General features: G+C 41.5%; 1 protein-coding gene across 11 annotated transcripts in view; it reads right to left on the minus strand.

Moving 5' to 3' along the window:
- The window catches only part of LOC129695798 (casein kinase I), a 207,850-nt gene that overhangs the window by 56,929 nt on the left and 128,188 nt on the right, over positions 1 to 22,733 (minus strand). For all 11 annotated transcript variants that reach the window (XM_055633116.1, XM_055633114.1, XM_055633115.1 and 8 more), the window contains exon 5: positions 981 to 1,129. In XM_055633116.1, coding sequence (XP_055489091.1) covers positions 981 to 1,129 — 149 coding nt within the window. The remainder of the gene's footprint in view (positions 1 to 980; positions 1,130 to 22,733) is intronic.

Consider the following 22,733-nt stretch of genomic DNA (forward strand, 5'->3'; position numbering starts at 1 on the left):
GTGAAATCTGCTGGCAGATTAAATTGATCCAAACCTTCTAGTGAATTCACATCACAAACTCACATCAGATACAAACTGATATATAACCAGGAAATAAATTGAAAGTAGCAGCATCAATAGAAAGTTGACCAAGCAATAGAGAAAGACTTGTTTACAACATAACCATGATTCAGAGATTTTACAGGAGAGACGAAGATGACTCCAAGGAGGCACAAAGGAACTGTAAATCACAAAGTGCTGTACGAACACAACGGGTCAGGCAGTATCTGTGGGGAGGAATGGGCAGGCAACGTTTTGGGTCAGGACCCTTCTTCAGACCAATTGGAGTAAGAAGGAGAAAGCTAGAAAAGATAAGTGGAGCAGGACAAATCCTGGCAAGTGATAGGTGGATACAGGTGAGGGGGGGGGCTGGGTGGATTGTCAGGTAGGTGGAGTCAGAGCCAAAGACTAGGGCCAAAAAGAAGACAGCTGGATGTTAGATAAGGAGAGAATAGGATTGAAATGCCCAGATCTTTGATGGTTCACTACTTAGTGATTTGTTTCCATTAGCACCAATAACTAGTTTGCTTTGCTGGTTCTGTTAATGTTGGGGTTGTAGCATGATGACTGGTTGAGACTGTTCCCTCCTTCAGTGATGTCCAGATTCAGTTAATATTCAATTTAATACTCCATGATCAGCTTCACATTTTTGTTTCAAGACTAATGTCATCTTGTGCAAGGTCTATTTTAAGTAAAATTCTTAATTCTTAGCTCAATTTTGGAATGAGAAAAAGTAAGTAACATTACTCAACAGCACGAGAGTAGGAAATCACCAGTGTCAAAAAACCCACCTCAGCTCCGAGCTTTAAATCATTAGAAGTGAGTTATTCCACATTTCAACATCACTTAAAAGAGAACATTTATAACTTACTAAGTATATAGATTTGTTGATAATTAATTAACAAGTTCTTATTGAGTGAAATGAGGGCTGGAATACTTACTAGCTGTATAGCAATCATAAGCACGGTCTTAAGGGAAAATGTTCTGTCACAAAGGTCAAATAAATCTTCCAAGCTAGGTCCCAGTAATTCAAGCACCATGGCATTGTATTTTCCACATGGACCAAAGTAATAAACCTGAGGAATTCCATCTGAAAATGCAAGTGAGAAAAAAAAGTTTAACGTCTACATTTCATTACAGAACTGCAATCTTGGCTCTTGAGTTGAGTCAACGCTGTACAGCACATAAACATGCCCTTTGGCCCAACTCGTCCATGCCAAGTTGTCGAAGCAAATTAACCCCAACAGTCTATGTTTGACCCATATACCACTGAACCTTCACCATGTACTGTACTGTACACTGACAATAACAATTAAAATTGAATCTGAATCTGAATGTTGTCCAAAATGTGGTCTACCATCAATTCGAAAGGCAAAAACTGATTACGGATAGTCAGCATGGTTTTGTGGGAAGTATTGTCTCACCAATTTGATTGAGTATTTTTTGAAGAGATGAAGAAGATTGATGAGGATGTTGCAGCCTTTGACATGGTACTGCATGGTATGCTTGTCTGGAAGTTTAGATGCGATTGGATCCAGAGCAACTAGCCACTTGGATACAAAATAAGCTTCAAGATATGAAACAAGGGATGTTTTGAGATACATGTCAGATGCAGCCACATGGGATGAGCTCAGACCGACGTCTCGGTTGGCATGGATGTTGGACCAACTGGCCTGATTCTGTGCAGTATAGCCCCATGACCATCTTTATTACTTCAGTCCATTGAAATATTTGCTTAGATAATAAAAATGTTTTTATAGATTTTTTCTGAAGGTAAGAAAAAAATATTCACCCATCTTTCTCACAATTATCCTGATATAATCTGCAGTTTGTAAGTTGCAAGGCTGTACAGATTCAGACAACAACCATTGTTCAACAGAATAAATCAATTCTTAATCCTTTGCTCTGAAACTTACCAACAAGCATAAAAAGGCATGGATCAAAAACCAATTCCAGACAGCACAATAATGGTTTACAGAATACTGCTATGATGACAAGGGCAATAATGGGGAATGCAGAGACATGTAATAATTTCATTTTAACACCAACTATTAAGAATGCATTTCAAATAAGTGCCAGCCAGTGAAAAAATGACAAACTATTCATTGTTAAGCAAGGAACAAGTCGCAAAAGGGCTGTCCAAATAATAGCAAACTAATAACATGTCCTTCCCACTTCCCCTCTTTAATTATGCCCGAAAGCCACAGCAACCACTGGCAAAGATGAACGCACAATTAAACATAGAAATCAAGAAGTTACTATGCAGTAATACAACTATGGAAATAGGATTTCGGAAAAGTAGAATTACAATATCTGGTTTCTTCAACAAGTCAGCACTGACAAGTAATATGTTCTTGCATTTTATATTGGATTATGAAGTAAACACGTCACAGAATGTTGTCATGTAATTTCCAGTCTATTTGCTGCTTTTATCAACTTGACAAGTTTAAGTTTTATTGTTGGAAATTTAAATAAGTAAACTGCTCCTTTCAATCTTGTCATCTAATCTTCCTTCCCTTCACTTTCTGTACATGGTTTAACATCACATTGACTATTTTAATTCATAGTACACACTTATTATTTCAAAATGTTTCAAACGAACCATTAAAGGAGCCACTTGCTTTATGCTCAAGAGTGTTACACCTTGCACTTCTGGTTTCATGGGGTTAAAGAGAGAAAGACACGTTCATCATTAACTGGTTAATTAAATTTCCCTGGTGTCATCTGAAGATAATGGTGACTGGTCAGCCTTGGGAATATCAAAAGTGGTGTCAATTTGTTAACATTCAGAAGATATCTGGTACCTTGGCATTAACACATTCTTTGGCTCCCTGCCCCTACCAAGGGACAAACACCTTTAGAAGAAAAAATATACATGCTCAAAAAATCAACAAGACAGCAACAATCTGTGACGACGTCTCTTCTCCAATCATGAGAAGTGTTTCCACAAAAAAATTGATGTGACTTAAGTGGCCCTGCATAGTCACAATCAAACAGCACAGAACAGGTCTTTATGCCCACCAAATCTATGCGACTAATTAAGAACCATCTATACTAAACCCACTTACTCCATAGGTTTCAAGTCCATGGCAACTCAAGTGCTGCTCCAGCTAATTTTAAATATGGCAAAAGACTCAGTGAGTTCCAGATTCCAACCATTCTCTACACTGAAAAGTTCTTCCTCAGATCTGTGAAACTCTATTAGAACTCCAGAAAGCATTTGTTCAAGAAAACAGTTTAGGCATCTCAACTACGAGTAAAAATGTTCTGCTATCTGGAGATTCTATGGCGGCAGGCGAGACTCGAGGATGGTGTGTTGCCTCCCTGGTGCCAGGGTTCAATATCGTGAACCAAATTCAGAACATCCTCGAGAGAGAAGGTGAACAGCCGGCAGTAGTTGTGCACGTCGGCACAAATGACATCGGGAAGAAGAGGAAGGAGGTTCTGCAACGCGAGTTTAGAGAGTTGGGAAGAAGACTGAAAAGCAGGACTTCCAGGGTGGTTATCTCTGGATTGCTTCAAGTACCACGTGCTAGTGAGGACAGGAACAGGGAGAATAGGGGATCTTAATGTGTGGCTGAGGGGCTGGAGCAGGGAGCAAGGATTTAGATTTATAGACCACTGGGATCTCTTCTGGGGTAGGGGTGACCTGTACAAAAGGGACGGGATACACCTTAACTGGAGGGGGACCAACATTCTGGCAGGCAGGTTTGCTAGGGCTACACGTGTGGGTTTAAACTAAATAGTGGGGGGGAGGGATTGACAAATTGGGAGTATAAAGATGGAGTTGAAGGGGAAGTGGCTACAGGAAAAGTTACAAAAGACTCCCAAATTAATGGGAAGGAAAGTTCGAGAAGTGATAAGAGAGTAAGGTTAGGGCCCCATTGTGAGCAGTGTGAGAGGGGAGGTGAATACTGAAGTCAATGCGTTGTATATGAATGCACAAAGTATAAGAAAAAAAAAAGTGGATGAGCTTGAGTTTCCAAAAAAAAAGACAAAGTGATGGAGTAACTCAGCGGGTCAGGCAATATCTCTGGAGAACAGTTTCAGGTCAGGACCTCACTTCAGTATGTTTCGAATTGGGGCCCTTCCTCAGTTGTCTCGTGTCGGGATAGTTTATCCCTAAAGCAGGGGTGTCAAATTCGTGGCCCGCGGCGGGCCGCATTCTGCCTTCAAAGAGGCTCGATCTGACCCATGGGATGATTTCCCCGATGCCAGAGCGGGCTGCAGCTGTCCGCGGTGCCAGATCGGACTGCGTTCGCGCGTGCACGACTCGATCTGGCGCGCATGAAGTCGCCTTTTGCCCGTGACCTAAAATGAGTTAAAATGAGTTTGACACCCCTGCCCTAAAGGGTCCCGACACAAAAGCATCGCCTCTCCATGTTCTCCAGAGATGCTGCCTGACCCACTTAGTTACTCCAACACTTTGTGTCCTTTTATCATCCCGGTGATCTCTCTCTGCATCCTTTCCACTCAATCATCCCCTTCCTGCAGTATGACGACTACAAAGACCATCCTCTGTAAAAACATTTGTATCTACTGCAAACCTCTTAAAAGTTAATGATCGTTATCCATATAGTTCACCACCTAATACTGAAGTCAGAAAATGGAACCAGGAGGGTCCCTGAAACCAGCAGTAGGCGTATGACAAACATGGCAGCACCTACCGGTTTTTGAAACAGAGCATGGAGATATGGGTGGATGTGGAAGAGAGGACACAATGGAGATCGTACAACATGCACTTAACATGATGAAACGACTAATTTAGAATTCTGCCAACAGCAACTGTGGGTAGAATTCTAAAGGCAGCAAGGTGGCGGAGCAATAGAATTGCTGCCAAACAGCTCCAGAGTCCCGGTTCGACCCTTGACTATGGGTGCTGTCTGTACTAAGTTTGTAACCATGTGGGCTTTCGATGGGTCCTCTGGTTTCCTCCCTAGTTTTAAATGCTATTCTCTAGTGCTATTGTCCCTAGTGTTTCGGATAGAACTACTGCACAGTTAATTGCTGGTCAGTGTGGACTTGATGAGCCATTTAGCTGTATCTCTAAACTAGACTTTACTAAGCAGTTTGTTACTGGACTGTTCCTTCAGTGGCACTGATTCCTAACCTAAATGGTTCGGTTAATTTATCGCCTTAATCATACAATTAAATGTAAAAGCAGAAAATTTACATTGGCAGATGCAACAAATCATATCTATTTATAATTACACATGCATACTACTCAACGAGACATTCTTCAGGATACTGCTCCAAACTCAGTTACACATGACTATGTCTAGTTATTCCAAATTCACCTCATCGGCAGGAGCCTGTCAGGAATCATAAAACCCATTTCAAAAAGCAAGTCACATGAGGATACTTCACTACATTAAACGCTGGTATAAAGCCAGCCGCAAGCTTTTTAAAAGACTTCCTGGTATGCCGCAGTTTTTTTTTCCACAGACACAGTCACATCCTTACTTTTGAACTGCACCGACACATCTTTTTTCCATGACTGCTACAAGCAATACCATTTACTGGAGATAAAAACAGAACTCCAAATGTTCAGATGTGAAAAAGAGACTGGAGATGTTCAAAATAAAAAAGACTTTGAGAAAGGGTTTGTGACTTGATGTTGATTTTCAGCGTTTGTTTTTCAACACTTTGTTCCTTGGATGTAAACTAGTTCTGCCATGTTTGAAAACCCCTTTTAAACTGTTCATACCATTTGATGCTACAGCTTTCTTAGATCCACAGATATACTTTGAAAAAAAAAGGAAAATTCTTGCATGGAACATTGGCAAAAAAGGTGCAGTCAGAGATACCAGGAGTACAATGTTCAGAAAGGAGCTTGTTAAAATGTCATTGAGTACATGAGGAGGTAATGTTTAAAACCAATAAAATCCCCAGGAAAAGGATTTGGAGAAGCACATTTTGTGGACTAGGACTTGGTGAGGGTAGGGAGAGGATCTGATAAGATTGGTATACACGGGGTATACAAGGAGATACGAGAGAAAATAGCTTTTAAAACAAATACATTTTTGAGAGTTGTTTAAGATCATGAATTGTTTTAATAGAGTAAATAAGCTGGATATGTTCGAAGTGAAAGAAGAGTTGGTAATCAGAGGACAAAGATATTTGGTCATGAGCAAAAATGCCACAAAAGGCAGGTTAAAAATGAACTTTACACAGCAAGTGGTCAGGATCTGGAATACACTGTCCATAAAGTTGACAGATTAAGGCAGCAGCGAAAAGCGAGCAAAAGTGTGCCTCACATCTTCAGTGACCAGGTTCAGCCCTGATCTCCAGTGCTCTGTGTGTGTGTGTGTGTGTGTGTGTGTGTGTGTGTGTGTGTGTGTGTGTGTGTGTGTGTGTGTGTGTGTGTGTGTGTGTGTGTGTGTGTGTGTGTGTGTGTGCGTGTGTGTGGAGTAACCTCATTGGGTTTCCTGAGTTTTCTAGTTTCCTCCCTGTAAATAAGACATTTACACACATGTAACATAAGATAGTCTTTAATGTACATTCAGACTTGACAACATGTTAGTAGTCACTGACTCCAGTCTGCTACCAAACTGCGTAGCATGGGAAGTGGGTGTTAGTATAAATGATACAGTAAGGTGGGGTTAGTGATGCTGAGCTATATATGATTGGTTGCATGCATAAACCAATCTACACTCCCAAACAGGTGGGCAAAGCTTGGCAAGTCATACACTAGGTGGATACAGGTGGGGGGAGTTGACTGGCAGATGGGCTGAGTAAATGATAAAGTACAGAGATGAGAAGAAGCTAAGAGTGTTAGATGAAGAGGAGGAGTGAGATGTCAGGCCAGAGGGAGGGATGTGGTGGAAGGGAACAGGGTGAGGGAGAAAAAAAAAGAAATCTGGGCTTCATAGATTGGAGATGAGACTGATCTTTGATGGTAGGTTCCCTGACAATCAGAAAACTAACACGGGGTAGAAAGCTGCAGTCTACATCCAGAACATGTGCGTCCATGAAGATTCTGGGTAAAAAATAACAATATTTTTATTCTATTTTTTAGATTCAGTATTCACTCCAGAAAATAATTTTAATATTTTACTCCGAGACTCCAGAATGGGAATTAACATTTCGCTTAGAATTAGTTACCTATTCTTGGTGTGTTGCGTCCAAGTTAGAAAATGTTAGCATTGACAGGAATAGTTCATTAATGATTCATACTTGTGGATCAAACATCATCACATTGAGCCTCAGGGATTGTTAAATGTATTTTCCTGAGGAACGATTTGTTAACAGTGCTGTGGGGAATATGTTTGTGGAAAGGGCTAGAGCAAAATCAGTTTAACTGCTCACTAAAAATAAATTAAACCCTTTGTGTAATACATGTCAATAAGCAAGTTCGGTATTTCGACTGCACATGCCCAGGTCATAGGTCACTGGAGATAAACATTCTTGGCAGCTGGTTTGCTGCGTGTATACAGACCTGCTTTTCATTCGTAGTCAGGATTGAAACGGGTCTCCGGTGCTGCAAGCATTGTTGAATTGCTACTGGAGTTAGCGACACCAGTTCCCCCTTCTCCACTGGTCCGTACAGAAATCTCAGCAGTAACCATCAAATGAATCACGGTCCGGTCCCCCTCAGCCTGGGTGTATGGGTTCCATTCTCACTCGGGCTGCCCTCCCAGGTTATACAGGGTTATTATACAGTGGCGAACCACGCACACCTCTCCTGCATAACCCCTGGAGGCAGATTTGTACCGCTGAGTTACTCTAGCACGTTGTGTCTACCTTCAGTGTAAACCAGCATCTGCAGTTCCTTCCTACAGAGCGACGCCTTTCCGCAGGTAAAGGTGAAGCAACGGGGAGAGAGGAACTCACTATAGCGGCTTCACGGCAGGCCCCGACAACCCACATGAACACCCAGGTGTTGGGACAATCCCTCCACTCACTTACCCCCTCCACTCTCTTCCCCCCTCCCCCCCCCCCCCCCCCCACCCCCCCCCCCCCCCCCTCATCCCCGAACTGGAGGGAGGGACTGGGGAACATTGCTTACCTCTGCAACCAACGTGCAAACCCCAGCACTCCGCAGAATGTTAAACTAAACACATCTGCAAGCAAAACACAAACGTCTTTCTCCCTCCTTCTCTCACCCCCATCTCTCACCGTCTCTCCGCCGGTCCAGTCTCTCCCCATCTCCCACTCGCATCCGCCCCCGTTCTCTCGCTGTTACACCCTGCTCTCCCGCTACCTGGCACCCCCGTTCAATTTTATTTTCTCAAATGAACTTTCCATAATCCCATAATTCATTGCGTTTTTTGGAATAGCAAACTAGCTTATTGACCGTTTCTTTAAAAACATACATATTGGTCAGTACCTGTATCTAATGTGCCTAGAAAACACACAAAACGTCACCTATCCATGTTCTCCTGAGATGCTGCTGAAATCCACTGAGTTACTCCAGCACTTTGTGTCTACCTTGAAAACATTGCTCTGTTGGCTGATAAACACTTTATTATTCCAAAGATGTATAATAAGGAAAATAAGTGGCTCCCTCCACTTCAATTTTTCAGCACTTAAAAACCCACAACACAGCTGCCTTTTCTCAAAAAGTATGTGCTAAGAAATCATTTACTTTTAGTGATTATAATACTGTGATAAGTATATCACACAGCAAGAAATTGGGCAAGAAATACTCAATAAAGTTATGATCCCTAATCTTCAATAAATGCAAAAAAAATCATAAACACGGGGCAATTAACAGAATGTGTTTAAGATAAACATAACACACTCACTATAGAATGATCTTCTTTCCTTTGCTCAGGAACTGGAAACACTGCCATCATTTACCCTGCAATACCAACATACAGGTCATCCCTAGGTTACAGCATGGCTTCCTTCCTGTAAACTGCGCACAAACCAAACAATTGGCAAGTTGAGAACGCAACCAAGAACAGAGGTCCCACACAGAGGTCCTGCAGCTCCAAGGCCCAAAGCAGCGAGAAAAACAAGATTGCCCGTCTCCCAAACACTTATTCATATGTGTAGGTCAAGTCAAGCATTCATATGCTGAACATGGACATCTTCAGTCATTAACATTATTGTATTAAACATAGAAACATAGAAAATAGGTGCAGGAGGAGACCATTTGGCCCTTCCAGCCAGCACCGCATTCATTGTGATCATGGCTGATCGTCCCCTATCAATAGCCCGTGCCTGCCTTCTCCCCATATCCCTTGACTCCACTAGCTCCTAGAGCTCTATCTAACTCTCTCTTAAATCCATCCAGTGACTTGGCCTCCACTGCCCTCTGTGCCAGGGAATTCCATAAATTCACAACTCTCTGGGTGAAAAAGTTTTCTTCTCACCTCAGTCTTAAATGACCTCCCTTTTATTCTAAGACTGTGACCCCTGGTTCTGGACTCGCCCAACATTGGGAACATTTTTCCTGCATCTAGCTTATTAATAGTGTTAATCTGTGACTACTGTGAAAGTATATATTTGGAGGTTCTGGGTTAGTTGATTTTCAGGAGAAGTACTCCATTAACTGCTGGACCATGAGTAGATCATTTACTGCATTAAGAGCAGGACATTTACTTGGAGTTGTTAAAAACTGGTTCTCTGCACATGTAGTCTTAGGCTCTAGTCACCAGATGTCACTGTGGAGCAGCTTTATTCCCAGCCCATTGCCAAAGGCATTTACAACAATTGCAAAGAATAGACAAAGTGTGTTTATTATAATTAACAGACCACAAACTGCTCATTTAAACATATATTCTTTCTACGATGCCAGTTGTTTTGTTGCCAACTTTCTTTCAGTCTCTTGTCCCAATGTGCCTTGGCACTCAACAGCAAGGTCACTTCAACGTTACAACCAGCCTATAACAGTCTAAATGTCTTACATAAGTCATCCTAACCTGCACAGTCCTCCACGTTAACATCCCCTCCCTTTAGAGTAGATTGCTTCAAATGCAGCAACTAATTTCTGAACTGACTAGGCCTACCTGTCCTCTCAGATGCAGGAAAATACAGCCTGAAATATTTAAGACAAAATTTCTGTTTTATGTTGAATCCCAGAGAGCAAGATTGCAAGATTTGCTTTAATAACATATTTAACATCTCTCAATGTTCTGAAGCACTTTTCAGCCAATTAAGCACTTTAGAAATGCTGCCTCTTTTGCAGTGGAGGAAATGTGACGGTAGAAATGTTGTCACAACAAAGAACGTGATAGTGTCACAGAAAATTCCCCTCCCTTTCAAAATAGTGCTGGGGATCTTTTACAGTTAACTAAGAACAGGCGTGGCTTGTGTTTACCCCTCCTTTTCCAAATGGCAATGTGTGCAACATTCCCTTAGCCTTGCACTAGATCATCAGCCACAATTGTGAGCTCATGTCTTTGAAGTGGGAGATACTTCAAGAGAGAGTTACATTTAGTTCTTAGTGCCAAGGGGATCAAGGGATACGGGGAAAAAGCTGCAACGGGGTACTGATTTTGGACGATCAGTCATGATCATATTGAATGGCGGTGCTGGCTCAAAGGGCTGAATGGCCGACTCCTGCACCTATATTCTATGTTGCTATGTTTCTCAAAGCTTCTGACTCAGCAACTAGAGCAAACAAATAGAGGTACAGCTGACATTGGTGTGGTGATTCAGTGCATAAATACAGTCATCCACGCCCACCCCCCCCCTCACCCTCAACCCCCTGGGAATGCCTAGATGGGAAAATATCAGTACGTATACCCAAGTGAGTCAAGGGAGAGAAAATATCCCTTGCTGCACACAATGAGAAATCATTTTGCTGTTGACAGCAATCCACAAACATGTACTGACTCAACAGGAAGACAAAATGATTGTTTTACAGAGCATCAAGGCCTTTCTCCAAATTAATTAGGTGTGTTCATTGCAGTGAATTACAAATAAATGTTTATTAACTCAGCTGGTTGAACGCAAGGCAATCAAATTCTATTCCCCGTTCATTTTTTGTTATCTCTGCATTCTTTCTACAATACAACACCCTTTTTCCAACCACATCAACTCCTTTGGCTTACCGACTCCTAGCTATAAAAAAAACAAGCATTTAAAATTGACATATTTTGTTATTCAATATGCAGGTAGACTGGGAAAATCAGGTTGGTTCAGGGCCCCAAGAAAGAGAGTTTGTAGAATGCCTCCGAGATGGATTCTTAGAGCAGCTTGTAATGGAGCCGACCAGAGAAAAGGCAATTCTGGATTTAGTGTTGTCCAATGAACCAGATATGATAAGAGAACTCGAGGTAAAGGAACCGCTCGAAGGTAGTGATCATAATATGATTCTTTTTAATCTGCAATTTGAGAAGGAGAACGTTAAATCGGAAGTGTCAGTGATGCAGTTGAACAAAGGGAACTATGAAGGCATGAGAGAGAAGCTGGCCAAGGTAGACTGGAAAGGAATCCTAGCAGGAATGCCGGTGGAACATCAATGGCAGGAATTTCTGGGCATAATGCGGAAGACGCAGGATCATTTCATTCCAAAAAGGAAGAAAGATTCTAAGGGGAGTAGGAGGCAACCGTGGCTGACAAGACAAGTTATGGATAGCATAAAACTAAAAGAAAAGATGTATAACACAACAAAGAGTAGCTGAAAGCCAGAGGATTGGGAAACTTTCATAGGAGAACAGAAGGAAACAAAACTGGCAATACGGGCTGAAAAGATGAAGTACGAAGGGAAGCTGGCCAGGAATATAAAGAAGGACAGTAAAAGCTTCTTTAGATATCTTAAAGGAAAAAGAGTAGCAAAGTCAAATGTGGGTCCCTTGAAGGCAGTCACGGGTGAAATTATAAAGGGCAACAAGGAAATGGCAGGAGAGTTGAATAGGTACTTCGGATCTGTCTTCACTAAGGAAGACACAAACAATCTCCCAGATGTACTGGAGGACAGAGGATCTAAGGGGGTAGAGGAACTGAAAGAAATTTTCATTAGGTGAGAAATAGTATTGGGTAGGCTAATGGGACTGAAGGATGATAAATCCTCTGGACCTGATGGTCTGCATCTCAGGGTCCTCAGGGAGGTGGCTCTAGAAATAGTGGACGCATTGGTGATCATTTTCCAATGTTCAATAGATTCAGGATCAGTTCCTGTAGATTGGAGGATAACTAATGTTATCCCACTTTTCAAGAAAGGAGCGAGAGAGAAAACGGGGAATTACAGACGTTAGCCTGACTTCGGTGGTGGGAAAGATACTGAGTCAATTATTAAAGAGGTAATAATGGGCCATTTGGATAGCAGTAAAAGGATTAGTCCAAGTCAACATGGATTTATGAAAGGGAAATCATGCTTGACTAATCTTTTGGAATTTTTTGAGGATATGACAAGTAAAATGGATGAAGGGGAGCCAGTGGATGTAGTATATCTAGACTTTCAGAAAGCCTTTGGTAAGGTCCCGCACGGGAGACTGGCGACTAAAATTAGAGCACATGTTATTCAGGGTAGGGTGTTGACATGGATAGAAAATTGGTTGGCAGACCGGAAACAAAGAGTAGGAGTGAACGGGTCATTTTCAGAATGGCAGGCAGTGGTGAGTGGAGTGCCGCAAGGCTCGGTGTTGGGGCCGCAACTGTTTACCATATATAGTAATGATTTGGAAGAGAGAATTAGGAGCAACACTAGCAAGTTCGCGGATGACACAAAGTGTGAGCTGTGAAGAGGATGTTAGGAGGTTGCAGGGTGACCTGGACAGGTTGAGTGAGTGGGCAGATGCGTGGCAGATGCAGTATAATAATATAGATAAATGTGAGGTTATCCACTTTGGCGGCAAAAACAAGGGGGCAGATTATTATCTCAATGGGGTTAGGTTAGGTAAAGGGGAGGTGCAGCGAGACCTGGGCGGCCTTGTACACCGGTCACTGAAAGTTGGCTTACAGGTACAGCAGGCAGTGAAGAAAGCTAATGGAATGTTGGCCTTCATAACAAGAGGATTTCAGTATAGCAGGAAAGAGGTTCTTCTGCAGTTGTATAGGGCTCTGGTAAGACAAAATCTGGAGTATTGCATACAGTTTTGGTCTCCTAACTTGAGGAAGGACATCCTTGTGATTGAAGCAGTCTTAGAATAAAGGGGAGGTCATTTAAGACTGAGGTGAGAAAAAACTTTTTTACCCAGAGAGTTGTGAATTTATGGAATTCCCTGCAACAGAGGGCAGTGGAGGCCAAGTCACTGGATGGATTTGTGAGAGAGTTAGATAGAGCTCTAGGAGCTAGTGGAGTCAAGGGATATGGTGAGAAGGCAGGAACGGGTTATTGATAGGGGACGATCAGCCATGATCAGTTTCTATGTTATTCAGCACATGAAATGCATCAACCAAATCTGCACATTAATTTTGTTCAAAGTGCAGTTCCCCACCTCTTCCTTCTCACCCCCCCCCCCCCCCCCCCCCCAACAAAAATGTCAAAGCCAAGCTGAATTATATTACCAGGGCTGCCAACTCTCACACTTTGAGCGTGAGAATAACGCATTTGGGCAAATTCTCACGCTCTCGCGTTGATCACAAATTTCTCATGCTCTGTCGTGAGAAATTCTGTGATCAACGAAAATTTCAAAACTAATATCAACTGCATGGGCCACGGGAGTTGGAAGCAGAAGCAGTGGCGGGGACAGGTGCGGACAGGGAGCCGGGATGGCGAGTGTTTGCTGGGCTGGCGAGTCCCTCACTGCAGCTCCGGGCATGGAGCAGCCTCATGTGACAATAAAACTCAATCACTTGATTTTGAAGCACGGTGGAGGTATAATGTAGTCAGAGTGATACAATGTGAAAACAGGCCCTTTGACGCAACTTGCCCACACCCGCCAACATGTCCCGGCTACGCTACCTGCTTTTGGTCCATACCACCAAACCTGTCCTATCCATGCATCAGTCTAACTGTTTCTTAAATGTTGGGATGGTCCCTGTATCAACTACCTCCTCTGGCAGCTTGTTCCATACACCTACCACCCTTTGTGTGGAAAAAGTAACCCCTTTAAAAGTTACCTCGTAAAAATAATTCATACAAAAAACATTGAAATCATACTTCTACAATGCACTAAAACATGATTTTAATAAATCAAATTTCAAAAAGTCCCAACCCTGGGAGGGGGGAGGACACCCCACTTCCACACCCTCTCCCCACTCGGTTCCTCCACTCCTTCACTGGGTACCCCCAAAGCCAGTGATCAGTGATGGCTCAGCCTCCCCACTTTCAAAAACGCTCCGCGGTCCCTGGTTCAGATGGAGAACACTGCCAGATGTGAGCGGGGAAGTGAGACCAGTTGTCTGAGAGCGGGGAACTGAGACCAGCTTCATGTTTCAGAGTTGGTTAATGTTATTGATTTGTAATTAGCCTGATTTGTAATTAGTTGGCAAAACCTTAATTTATTAATCTGGAATATCCAGGGGGATGGGATAAGTGTAATATTAAAATGACATGCAAGGTGTCAGGCTGTCTGTCACAACATACAGCCCCGATAACCCATTATTTCATTCAGTTAAATATTGGGAAGGTAGCACTATTGTCATTTGCCACTCAACTATTATGTTTGTTTACCTCACTGACTATTTCTAACCCCCCCCCCCCCCCCTAAATTCCTTTGACAGGTTGAATAGAAATGTCCCCAATCTCGTTGTTTTATTAACTGAACACATAGATGAACATCCTCAAGTAGTGTAATCAGATGGAAACTGATTCAGATGCGATATTTAAGAGCTTGTTCAAAGAAGGGGAATATTTTAAAGGAGTGACAGAGATACTTGCAGGGGAGTGTTTGAGGAGATTATTATTTGTCTTTAGTTTTAGCTTGAACCAGGACATCTGAAGATTCAAAGTTTAATATAGTAATTATACTGTTACTGACCCCAACCAACCACGTGATGAATATCATCCATTCCGGAGGTTTGACTTTTATGATGCCATTTAAACTTCACTTGGATTTCAATCATTTCAATGTAAAAGTAATTGGGAATGGGAAGCATTGTAACAAAAATTTGCCCCTGGTACATATTAACTGTAATATAATAATGTATGCATGTTGGTAGGTGCAATCAAAACAAAGATCTTTTTATCATTGTTGTGTTATGAATACCACAGAAAATATGTACTCTCAAGATTTAATATAATAATATTGCTTAAATATATAGTTAGTGGAATTTGCATTTAGGAAAAGTCCAAGCTGAGAGGAAGACAGCAAAATACAGAAAATATTGTGCGTGAAAATGACTTTGGGTTCTTATAGCTAATTCTTGTTCCCAATCTTTTCTAATTCCATCTGTTGTGGGTATTTCTATGTTTAAAATGATATTATATAGGTACGATATTAAATTAGCTGATTCTGCCTTTGTCTTCATTGCTTCATCCAATGTCGGAAGGCATATTATGATAGTCTTTTGTGTGTTTTTTCAGATAATCACAAATTTGAAGATATTTAAAATATTGGTTATTTTTCAAATTATATTTCAGTTGTAGTTGTTGAAATGATAGTAAATTCCCCAATTCATACAGATCTTCGAGCGTTTTGATTCCCATTCTTTCCCATTGTATAAATGATTTGTCTATGATTGATGGTTTAAACGATGGATTATTGACTATTGGTATTAAAAGAGATAGGTTTCTTAATTTTAAATTCTGTTTTATTTGGTAAAACAGAGACCTGGGATAATCATTTACTACAGGTGCATAAATGTTCGATCAACGTACGACATACGCTCATCCAATTTAAAACATTACATAGATTATATTATTCAAAAACTAAATTAAATAAAATCTTCCCTAATGTTTCACCAATCTGTGATAAATGCCTGTGTCAAGAAGCTACCATAGCGCACTCTTTTGTTTTTTGTACAAAAATCCAAAAATTCTGGTATGAAATATTTGATATTTTTTCAAAATTGATCAAAATAAAACTGGTACCAAAACCAGAATGGATTATCTTCGGAATATCGGAAGGTAACCCTGAACTAAACGTGTTTCAGAAGAATTTATTTAATTACGGGCTAATAATGGGAAAAAAGCTTATACTTAAATTCTGGAAAAATGCGCCCACACCAACAATAAAAATGTGGATATCAAATATGTTTGAAACATTACATCTGGAAGAGATGAGATTCCTCTTAGCAGGTAAAGCAGACCAATTCCAAAAGACGTGGTCTATGTTTCTGGACCTATTACAAGTATGAGGTGCAATAGTAATTTAAATAAACAAATAAATAAATAAGTGGTATCAGGACCTGGTAACGGGAGGTAAAACAACAAAAACAGACTTGGTTGGTAGTCCCCTTTCTGCGGAGTTTAATGTTATAATAGAGCGATTGTTCCTATTTTCTCTTTCTTTCTTTTCTAGGATCTATTTTCTCACTTTACTTCCTTCTCTAACTTCTTTTCTAAGGGGCTTTCTTTTCCCAACACTCTTGCACTTCACGACTCTCGCGCACTTTCTTTACTTTCCTTACTTCTACCTTTTTCTTAAAGCTCAAAAAAAAATGAAGCGGTACAAAAAATGTATTAAGATATATGTGTTGTGTAGTATTGTAATTTACCGTACTTCTAATAAAAATAAAAAAATAAAATTAAAAAAAAGAAAATGACTTTGGGACAATTTGTAAGGAAAATGAAAGAAATGGTAACATAATACTTATACAGCTGAGTGGGTATAATTTTATGGATGATAAATTGTGTTCAACCAATTGATGACTTCTTTGACAAAGTAACTAGCATGTTAGATAACAAGGAAGCCAATAGATGTAGCAAATTTTGTTATAGATAATTTGGTCTGTGAAGTACCCCATAAAAGATTACTGCATTAGATAAGCACCTGTGGACTTGAACGTAATAGGTTAAGTCCAGGGGGTCAGATATGGGGCTTTAAGTGAGGGCCAGATATATTGTCAGTGCAGAGGGACTAAGAGCAAGGCCAAGTGTGCATCCAGTCAAGATCTGGAATATTACTAGGTGTGCAGTCAAAGCTGGGATCAGGGGAGTGTTCAGCACTGGGAATCTAAGCAGGTAAGCAGCTATGATCAGGGTAGAATAGGGGGAGGCAGGTGTAAAGCTGGACTCAGGGTCAGGAATGAGAGAAGGTATGCAACTGGAGTCAGGGTCAGGAGTAGTACCCGGTGTGCAGTGAGACCCAGGTTGGTCAACATGGGCCGTGTTTGATTATAACCTGATTTCCATACATGAATATACTAAGATCTGTCATGTGCTGCACGTGTTAATCAGAACCTGGGCTCTACCGTGGAATGTAAGTAGGAATTTAATTTAGTCTAACCTTATTCATAGCTAATCCAATTTAAAGCATATATATTGCATTCAAGTGTATGTTAAAAGACTCGCTACAGTATGCACCATATTGCACAATTTCACGCTGAAAAATGCAAAAGCCCCATACCAATGGGAGGGGGGGGAACTACCTTCTTCCAACCAACCCCCCCCCAAGCGGTCGCTACGCTTCCTCGGGCTTGGTCTCTCGCAATTTCTCACTCCCAACTCTCACCCAATGTTGGCAGCCCTGTATTACTCTATTAAATTCAATCTGCAAATTTCATTTAACATACCAATGTGAGCATGTTCTTAAGTAAAAGGGCAGAAAGGCAGAGTGGTTAAACTGTAGCAACACTGATCAGAACTAGTTTACTCGGTTTAAGTTTTAAAATACCGAAGCGAACATCTTAAGTACACAAAACAATTAATCCGTCTGAAGAAGGGTCTCGACCCGAAACGTCACCCATTCCTTCTCTCAGGAAATGCCTGTCCTGCCGAGTTTCTCCAGCATTTTATGTCCATCTATGATTTAAACCAGTATCTGCAGTTCTTTCCTACACAATTAATCCTTTTGCTTCGGTATGAAACTAAACAATGTATTGTATTTCATGCTAGAAGGAATGCAGTGGGTGCCTGCATATGGTATGCATACAAACATTTTGTAAATGGACTTTCAACTTTTGCCAAGGTTGAATTGAAAGACCACCTTCCAATAGAACTGAACAATGTAGAAGGAAAACAAAAATGAGGAAAATAAAAAGCAAGCGAGAAAAAGAAATGTAACCAGTCACATATAATACAGGTGACTAGTGTTAAGCTAAATAAATGCAATCTTAATGAACTACACGGCACAATTCTAAGACGAAGGGCATATTGATTTGAATCCTCCCATTGTGTGCGATAGAACTGAAAGCAAAAAGTGCACATTTCATGCTTAAACTGGTATTCCATAGCATTTCAGAATTTACAATTTCCAAAAGATGACCAAAAGTACAAGGAACTTACAAATAAAGAGCAGGGGTAGCTTAATTTGCCCCTCAAGCTTGTTCTACCATTTTGAAACCTCAACTCTGCATTCCTGTCTGAATGCAGCAATCTTTCACCTGCTACTTATCAAGAATCTATTATCTTTGCCTTTAAAATATTCAAATTGTCTGCTCCTACCTTTTGTTGGGCAAGAAGATTGTAAAATGTCTCTTCTGTTCTATCTAAAACAGATGACCACCAGTTGTTAAATAGTAACTCTTAATTCTTGATTCTTCCAAAATAGACATCTTCTCCATTTCCACTGTAATAACCCCTCGGGGTCCACACATTTCATCACACTTACAATTTCTAACAGATACAAGCTTAAAATAACCAACCTCGCTTCATGAAACAACCCACCTACATATTAGAACGATAAACTTTCTCCAAATTGCATTGAATTGATTGTACTCATTTGATCACTGTGCTCGACTGGATAGCACAGAAAATATTTTTCAATGTATCTCAATACACATGGCAATAATAATCCTTCATCTTGGGCAACCCAACAGAACAACATATAATGTTTAAGAAGGAACTGCAGATGCTGGAAAATCGAAGGTACACAAAAATGCTGGAGAATCTCAGCGGGTGCAACAGCATCTATGGAGCAACGGAAAAAGGCAACGTTTCGGGCCGAAACGTTGCCTATTTCCTTCGCTCCATAGATGCTGCTGCACCCGCTGAGTTTCTCCAGCATTTTTGTGCACCTTAGAACAACATATAACTTGCTTCCACAGCAGTTTTGTATGGCTGATGAGTCCAATGTGGCAACAAAAGAATTGGCTACTACCAGGAAGTAGCCAATTCGTGTGCGGAGTGCTTTGTAGCCTAGTGTCATGACAACAACCTCTCCCTCAATAACAGCAAAACAAAGCAGCTGGTGATCAACTTCAGGAAGTAGGATGGAGTTGTGTATTAATGGTGCTGAAGTGGAGATGGTTGAAAGCTTTAAGAAACGGGTGTAAATATCACCAACTGTCCTGGTCCAACTCCACTGACGTATGGCCACGAGAGCACACCAATGCCTCTACTTGCTCAGAAGACTCAAGACGTTCAGCCTGTCTCCAATGACCCATACCAATTTACGCAGATGCACCACAGAAAGCAGAGTATCCAAATGCATCACAGCTTGGTAATACAATTGTGAACGTAGCCCAGTCTATGATGCAAACCAGTCTTCCATCTCCCCACTTAACTCCATCGACACTTCACGTTGCATCAGGAGATTAGCAGACATAATCAAGGATCACTCACACCTCAGTCATTCCTACTCCCATCAGGCAGAAGATACAAAAGCTTGAAAATACATCCAGGTCCACCAACAATTTTCCATTACCCTTGGTTCCAGAGCCTTTCTGGATTATCCATTTTGTCAGAGCAACAAAGGTTACGGCCTCCGAGAGAAGTCCAACGGCACCAGAACAGTACAACTAGGCCACCCAGGGATCAAGATACCAGCCCGTAAAGTTGGCCTCGCAAGTCAGCAATGGGAACGGATCTGCCGGCTCCGGTCGGGCCGGAGTTTCAGAACCCCCGCCGTCCAATGGCAACTTTGATGCGTCGGCAGAGTAGAAGTCACGATGAGGTAGACATCGGCCACCTCACCCAGCCTAGGCAATCAGGGTATATGTCCTCAAAGTAATTATGCCCAGGCAGCAAGAGCTTTTCAACCAAGAAACATCCTATAAACTTCCCAGTCATGTGAAATGGCATTGAAGGGCTATTACGGTGTTTCATTCAGGGATGGGAGGATGGGGTGATGGGATCACTGATTTTCCAAAGCAAAATGCTGGAGCAAATCGCATGACAATTTGGGCAAGTGCCCACAGTTATAATTGACTGAGGTATTATTGAGCATTATAAGAATGGGAGAATAAATTGTACATAAATACTTATTTTAATCGAAATGTAAAAAAGTGCAGTTGATGTATTTTGAGCAAAACACAAAGGAAGAACAGATTCACCAGGTCAGGCAGTATCTGTAGAAGAAATGGACAGTCAATAGGTTGGGTTGAGACCCTTCTTCAGTCGAAAGCAGTGATTTATTGAGACACAATGCGCCGGTTCATGTACCAGCATCTCGAAGATTAAAAGGCAAATTTTCAACATTTTTAGGGTAGCACAGTGGTGCAGCGGAAGAGTTGTTGCTGTACTGTACTGTACTGTACTGTACTGTACAGCAACAACTCTTCCGCTGCACCACTGTGCTACCCTAAAAATGTTGAAAATTTGCCTAAGACGTGGGTTCAATCCTGACTGCGAGTGCTGTCTGTACGGAGTTTGTACATTCTCCCCCGTCACTGCGATGATTTTCTCCGGATGCTCCGGTTTCCTCCTACACTCCGAAGACATACAGGTGTTTAGGTTAATGGGCTTCGGCAAAATTGTAAATTGTCCCTAGTGTGTAGGATAGTGCTAGTGCACAAGGGGATCGTTGGTCGGCATGAACTCAGCGGGGCCTGTTTCAGCGTTATATCTCTCAAGGAAAAGTAAAGAATTTTTAATATTGTGAACAGAACACTAAAGTTTAAAAACGAAGTTATTAATTAAATGACAACAGTTTAAGCAACATACAGGATGACGACCTGCCACAGAAACCAACAGCCTGGAATATTATGTGCATAACTTTGTTGACAAAAAATGCACTGTTCTGAAGAAGAGTCCCCACCCAAAACATCTGTCCGTTCTCTCCAGATGCTGCCATGCCTGCTGTGTTCTTCCAACACTGTTTTTCCTTTCTTAATGGTCGATTCAAATTCAGACCAATAGATTCTACTTGGAAATAAATACATTGCAAAATCATCGTCATCTGCACATTTTCAAACCACTCCAGCTTTGGCAACCACCCTGCAGAGAAGACATGACAGTCCCGTCACATTATTCCACAGATAAGGAGTAGCACAGTAAATTGATGGTTGAATTGTCTGTTCCAAACAGTAGGCGACAGGTGAAAAGTAGAAATGTACATTGCTCTGGGTGAGGAGCATTTTGAGCAGAGAGCATCTGAAGAAAGGTCTTTACCCAAAACGTCACCTATTCCTTTCCTCCAGAGTTATTGCCTGATCCTCTGAGTTACTTCAGCTTTTTGTGTCCAACTTTGTTTTAAACCAGCATCTGCATTTCCTTCCGACATGTGTTGAGCACTGTCAGACTCAAGATGCCAAGATAAGCCAGGAAGATATACAGTGCCCTCCATAATGTTTGGGACAAAGATCGATCATTTAATTTTTTGCCTCTGTGCTCCACAATTTGAGATTTGTAATAGAAAAAAAATCACATGTGGTTAAAGAGCATATTGTCAGATTTTATTAAAGGGTATTGTTATACATTTTGATTTCACCATGTAGAAATGACAGCTGTGTTTATACATGGTCTCCCCATTTCAGGTCACCATAATGTTTGAGACACATGGCTTCACAGGTGTTTGTAATTGCTCAGATGTGTTTAATTGCCTCCTTCATGCAAGTATAAGAGAGCTCTCAGCACCTAGTCTTTCCTCCAGTCTTTCCATCACCTTTGGAAACTTTTATTGCTGTTTATCAACATGAGGACCAAAGTTGTGCCAATGAAAGTTAAAGAAGCCGTTATGAGACTGAGAAACAAGTATAAAACTGTTAAGAGACATCAGCCAAACTTTTGGCTTACCAAAATCAACTGTTTGGAACATCATGAAGAAGAAAGAGAGCAGTGGGGAGCTTAATAATCACAAAGGGACTGGCAGGCCAAGAAGGACCTCCACAGCTGATGACAGAAGAGTTATCTCTATAATAAAGAAACATCCCCAAACACCTGTCCGACTAATCAGAGACACTCTTCAGGAATCAGGTGTGGATTTGTCAATGACCACTGTCCGCAGAGATTTAATGAACAGAAATACAGAGGCTACTCTGTAAGCTGCAAACCACTGGTTAGCTGCAAAATTAGGATGGCCAGGTTACAGTTTGCCAAGAAATATTTAAAAGAGCAGCCACAGTTCGGAAAAATGGTCTTGTGGACAGACGAGTCGAAGATTAACATGTCAGTGATGGCAAGAGCAAAGTATGGAGGCGAGAAGGAACTGCCCAAGATTCAAAGCGTACCACCTCATCTGTGAAACACGGTGGTGGGGGCGTTATGGCCTGGGCATGTATGGCTACTGAAGGTACTCGCTCACTTATCTTCATTGATGATACAACTGCTGACGGTAATAGCATAAAGAATTCTGATGTATAGACACATCCTAAAGCCCCTGTCCCACTTAGGAAACCTGAACGGAAACCGCCGGAGACTTTGTGCCCCACCCAAGGTTTCCGCGCTGTTCCCAGAGGTTTTTGTCAGTCTCCCTACCTGCTTCCACTACCTGCAACCTCTGGCAACCACCTGCAACCTCTGGGAACCACACGGAAACCTTGGGTGGGGTGCAAAGTCTCCAGAGGTTTCCGTTCAGGTTTCCTAAGTGGGACAGGGG

This window comes from Leucoraja erinacea, chromosome 3 (genome assembly GCF_028641065.1).
Source record: "Leucoraja erinacea ecotype New England chromosome 3, Leri_hhj_1, whole genome shotgun sequence".
In the NCBI taxonomy this organism is placed as follows: Eukaryota; Metazoa; Chordata; class Chondrichthyes; order Rajiformes; family Rajidae; genus Leucoraja; species Leucoraja erinaceus.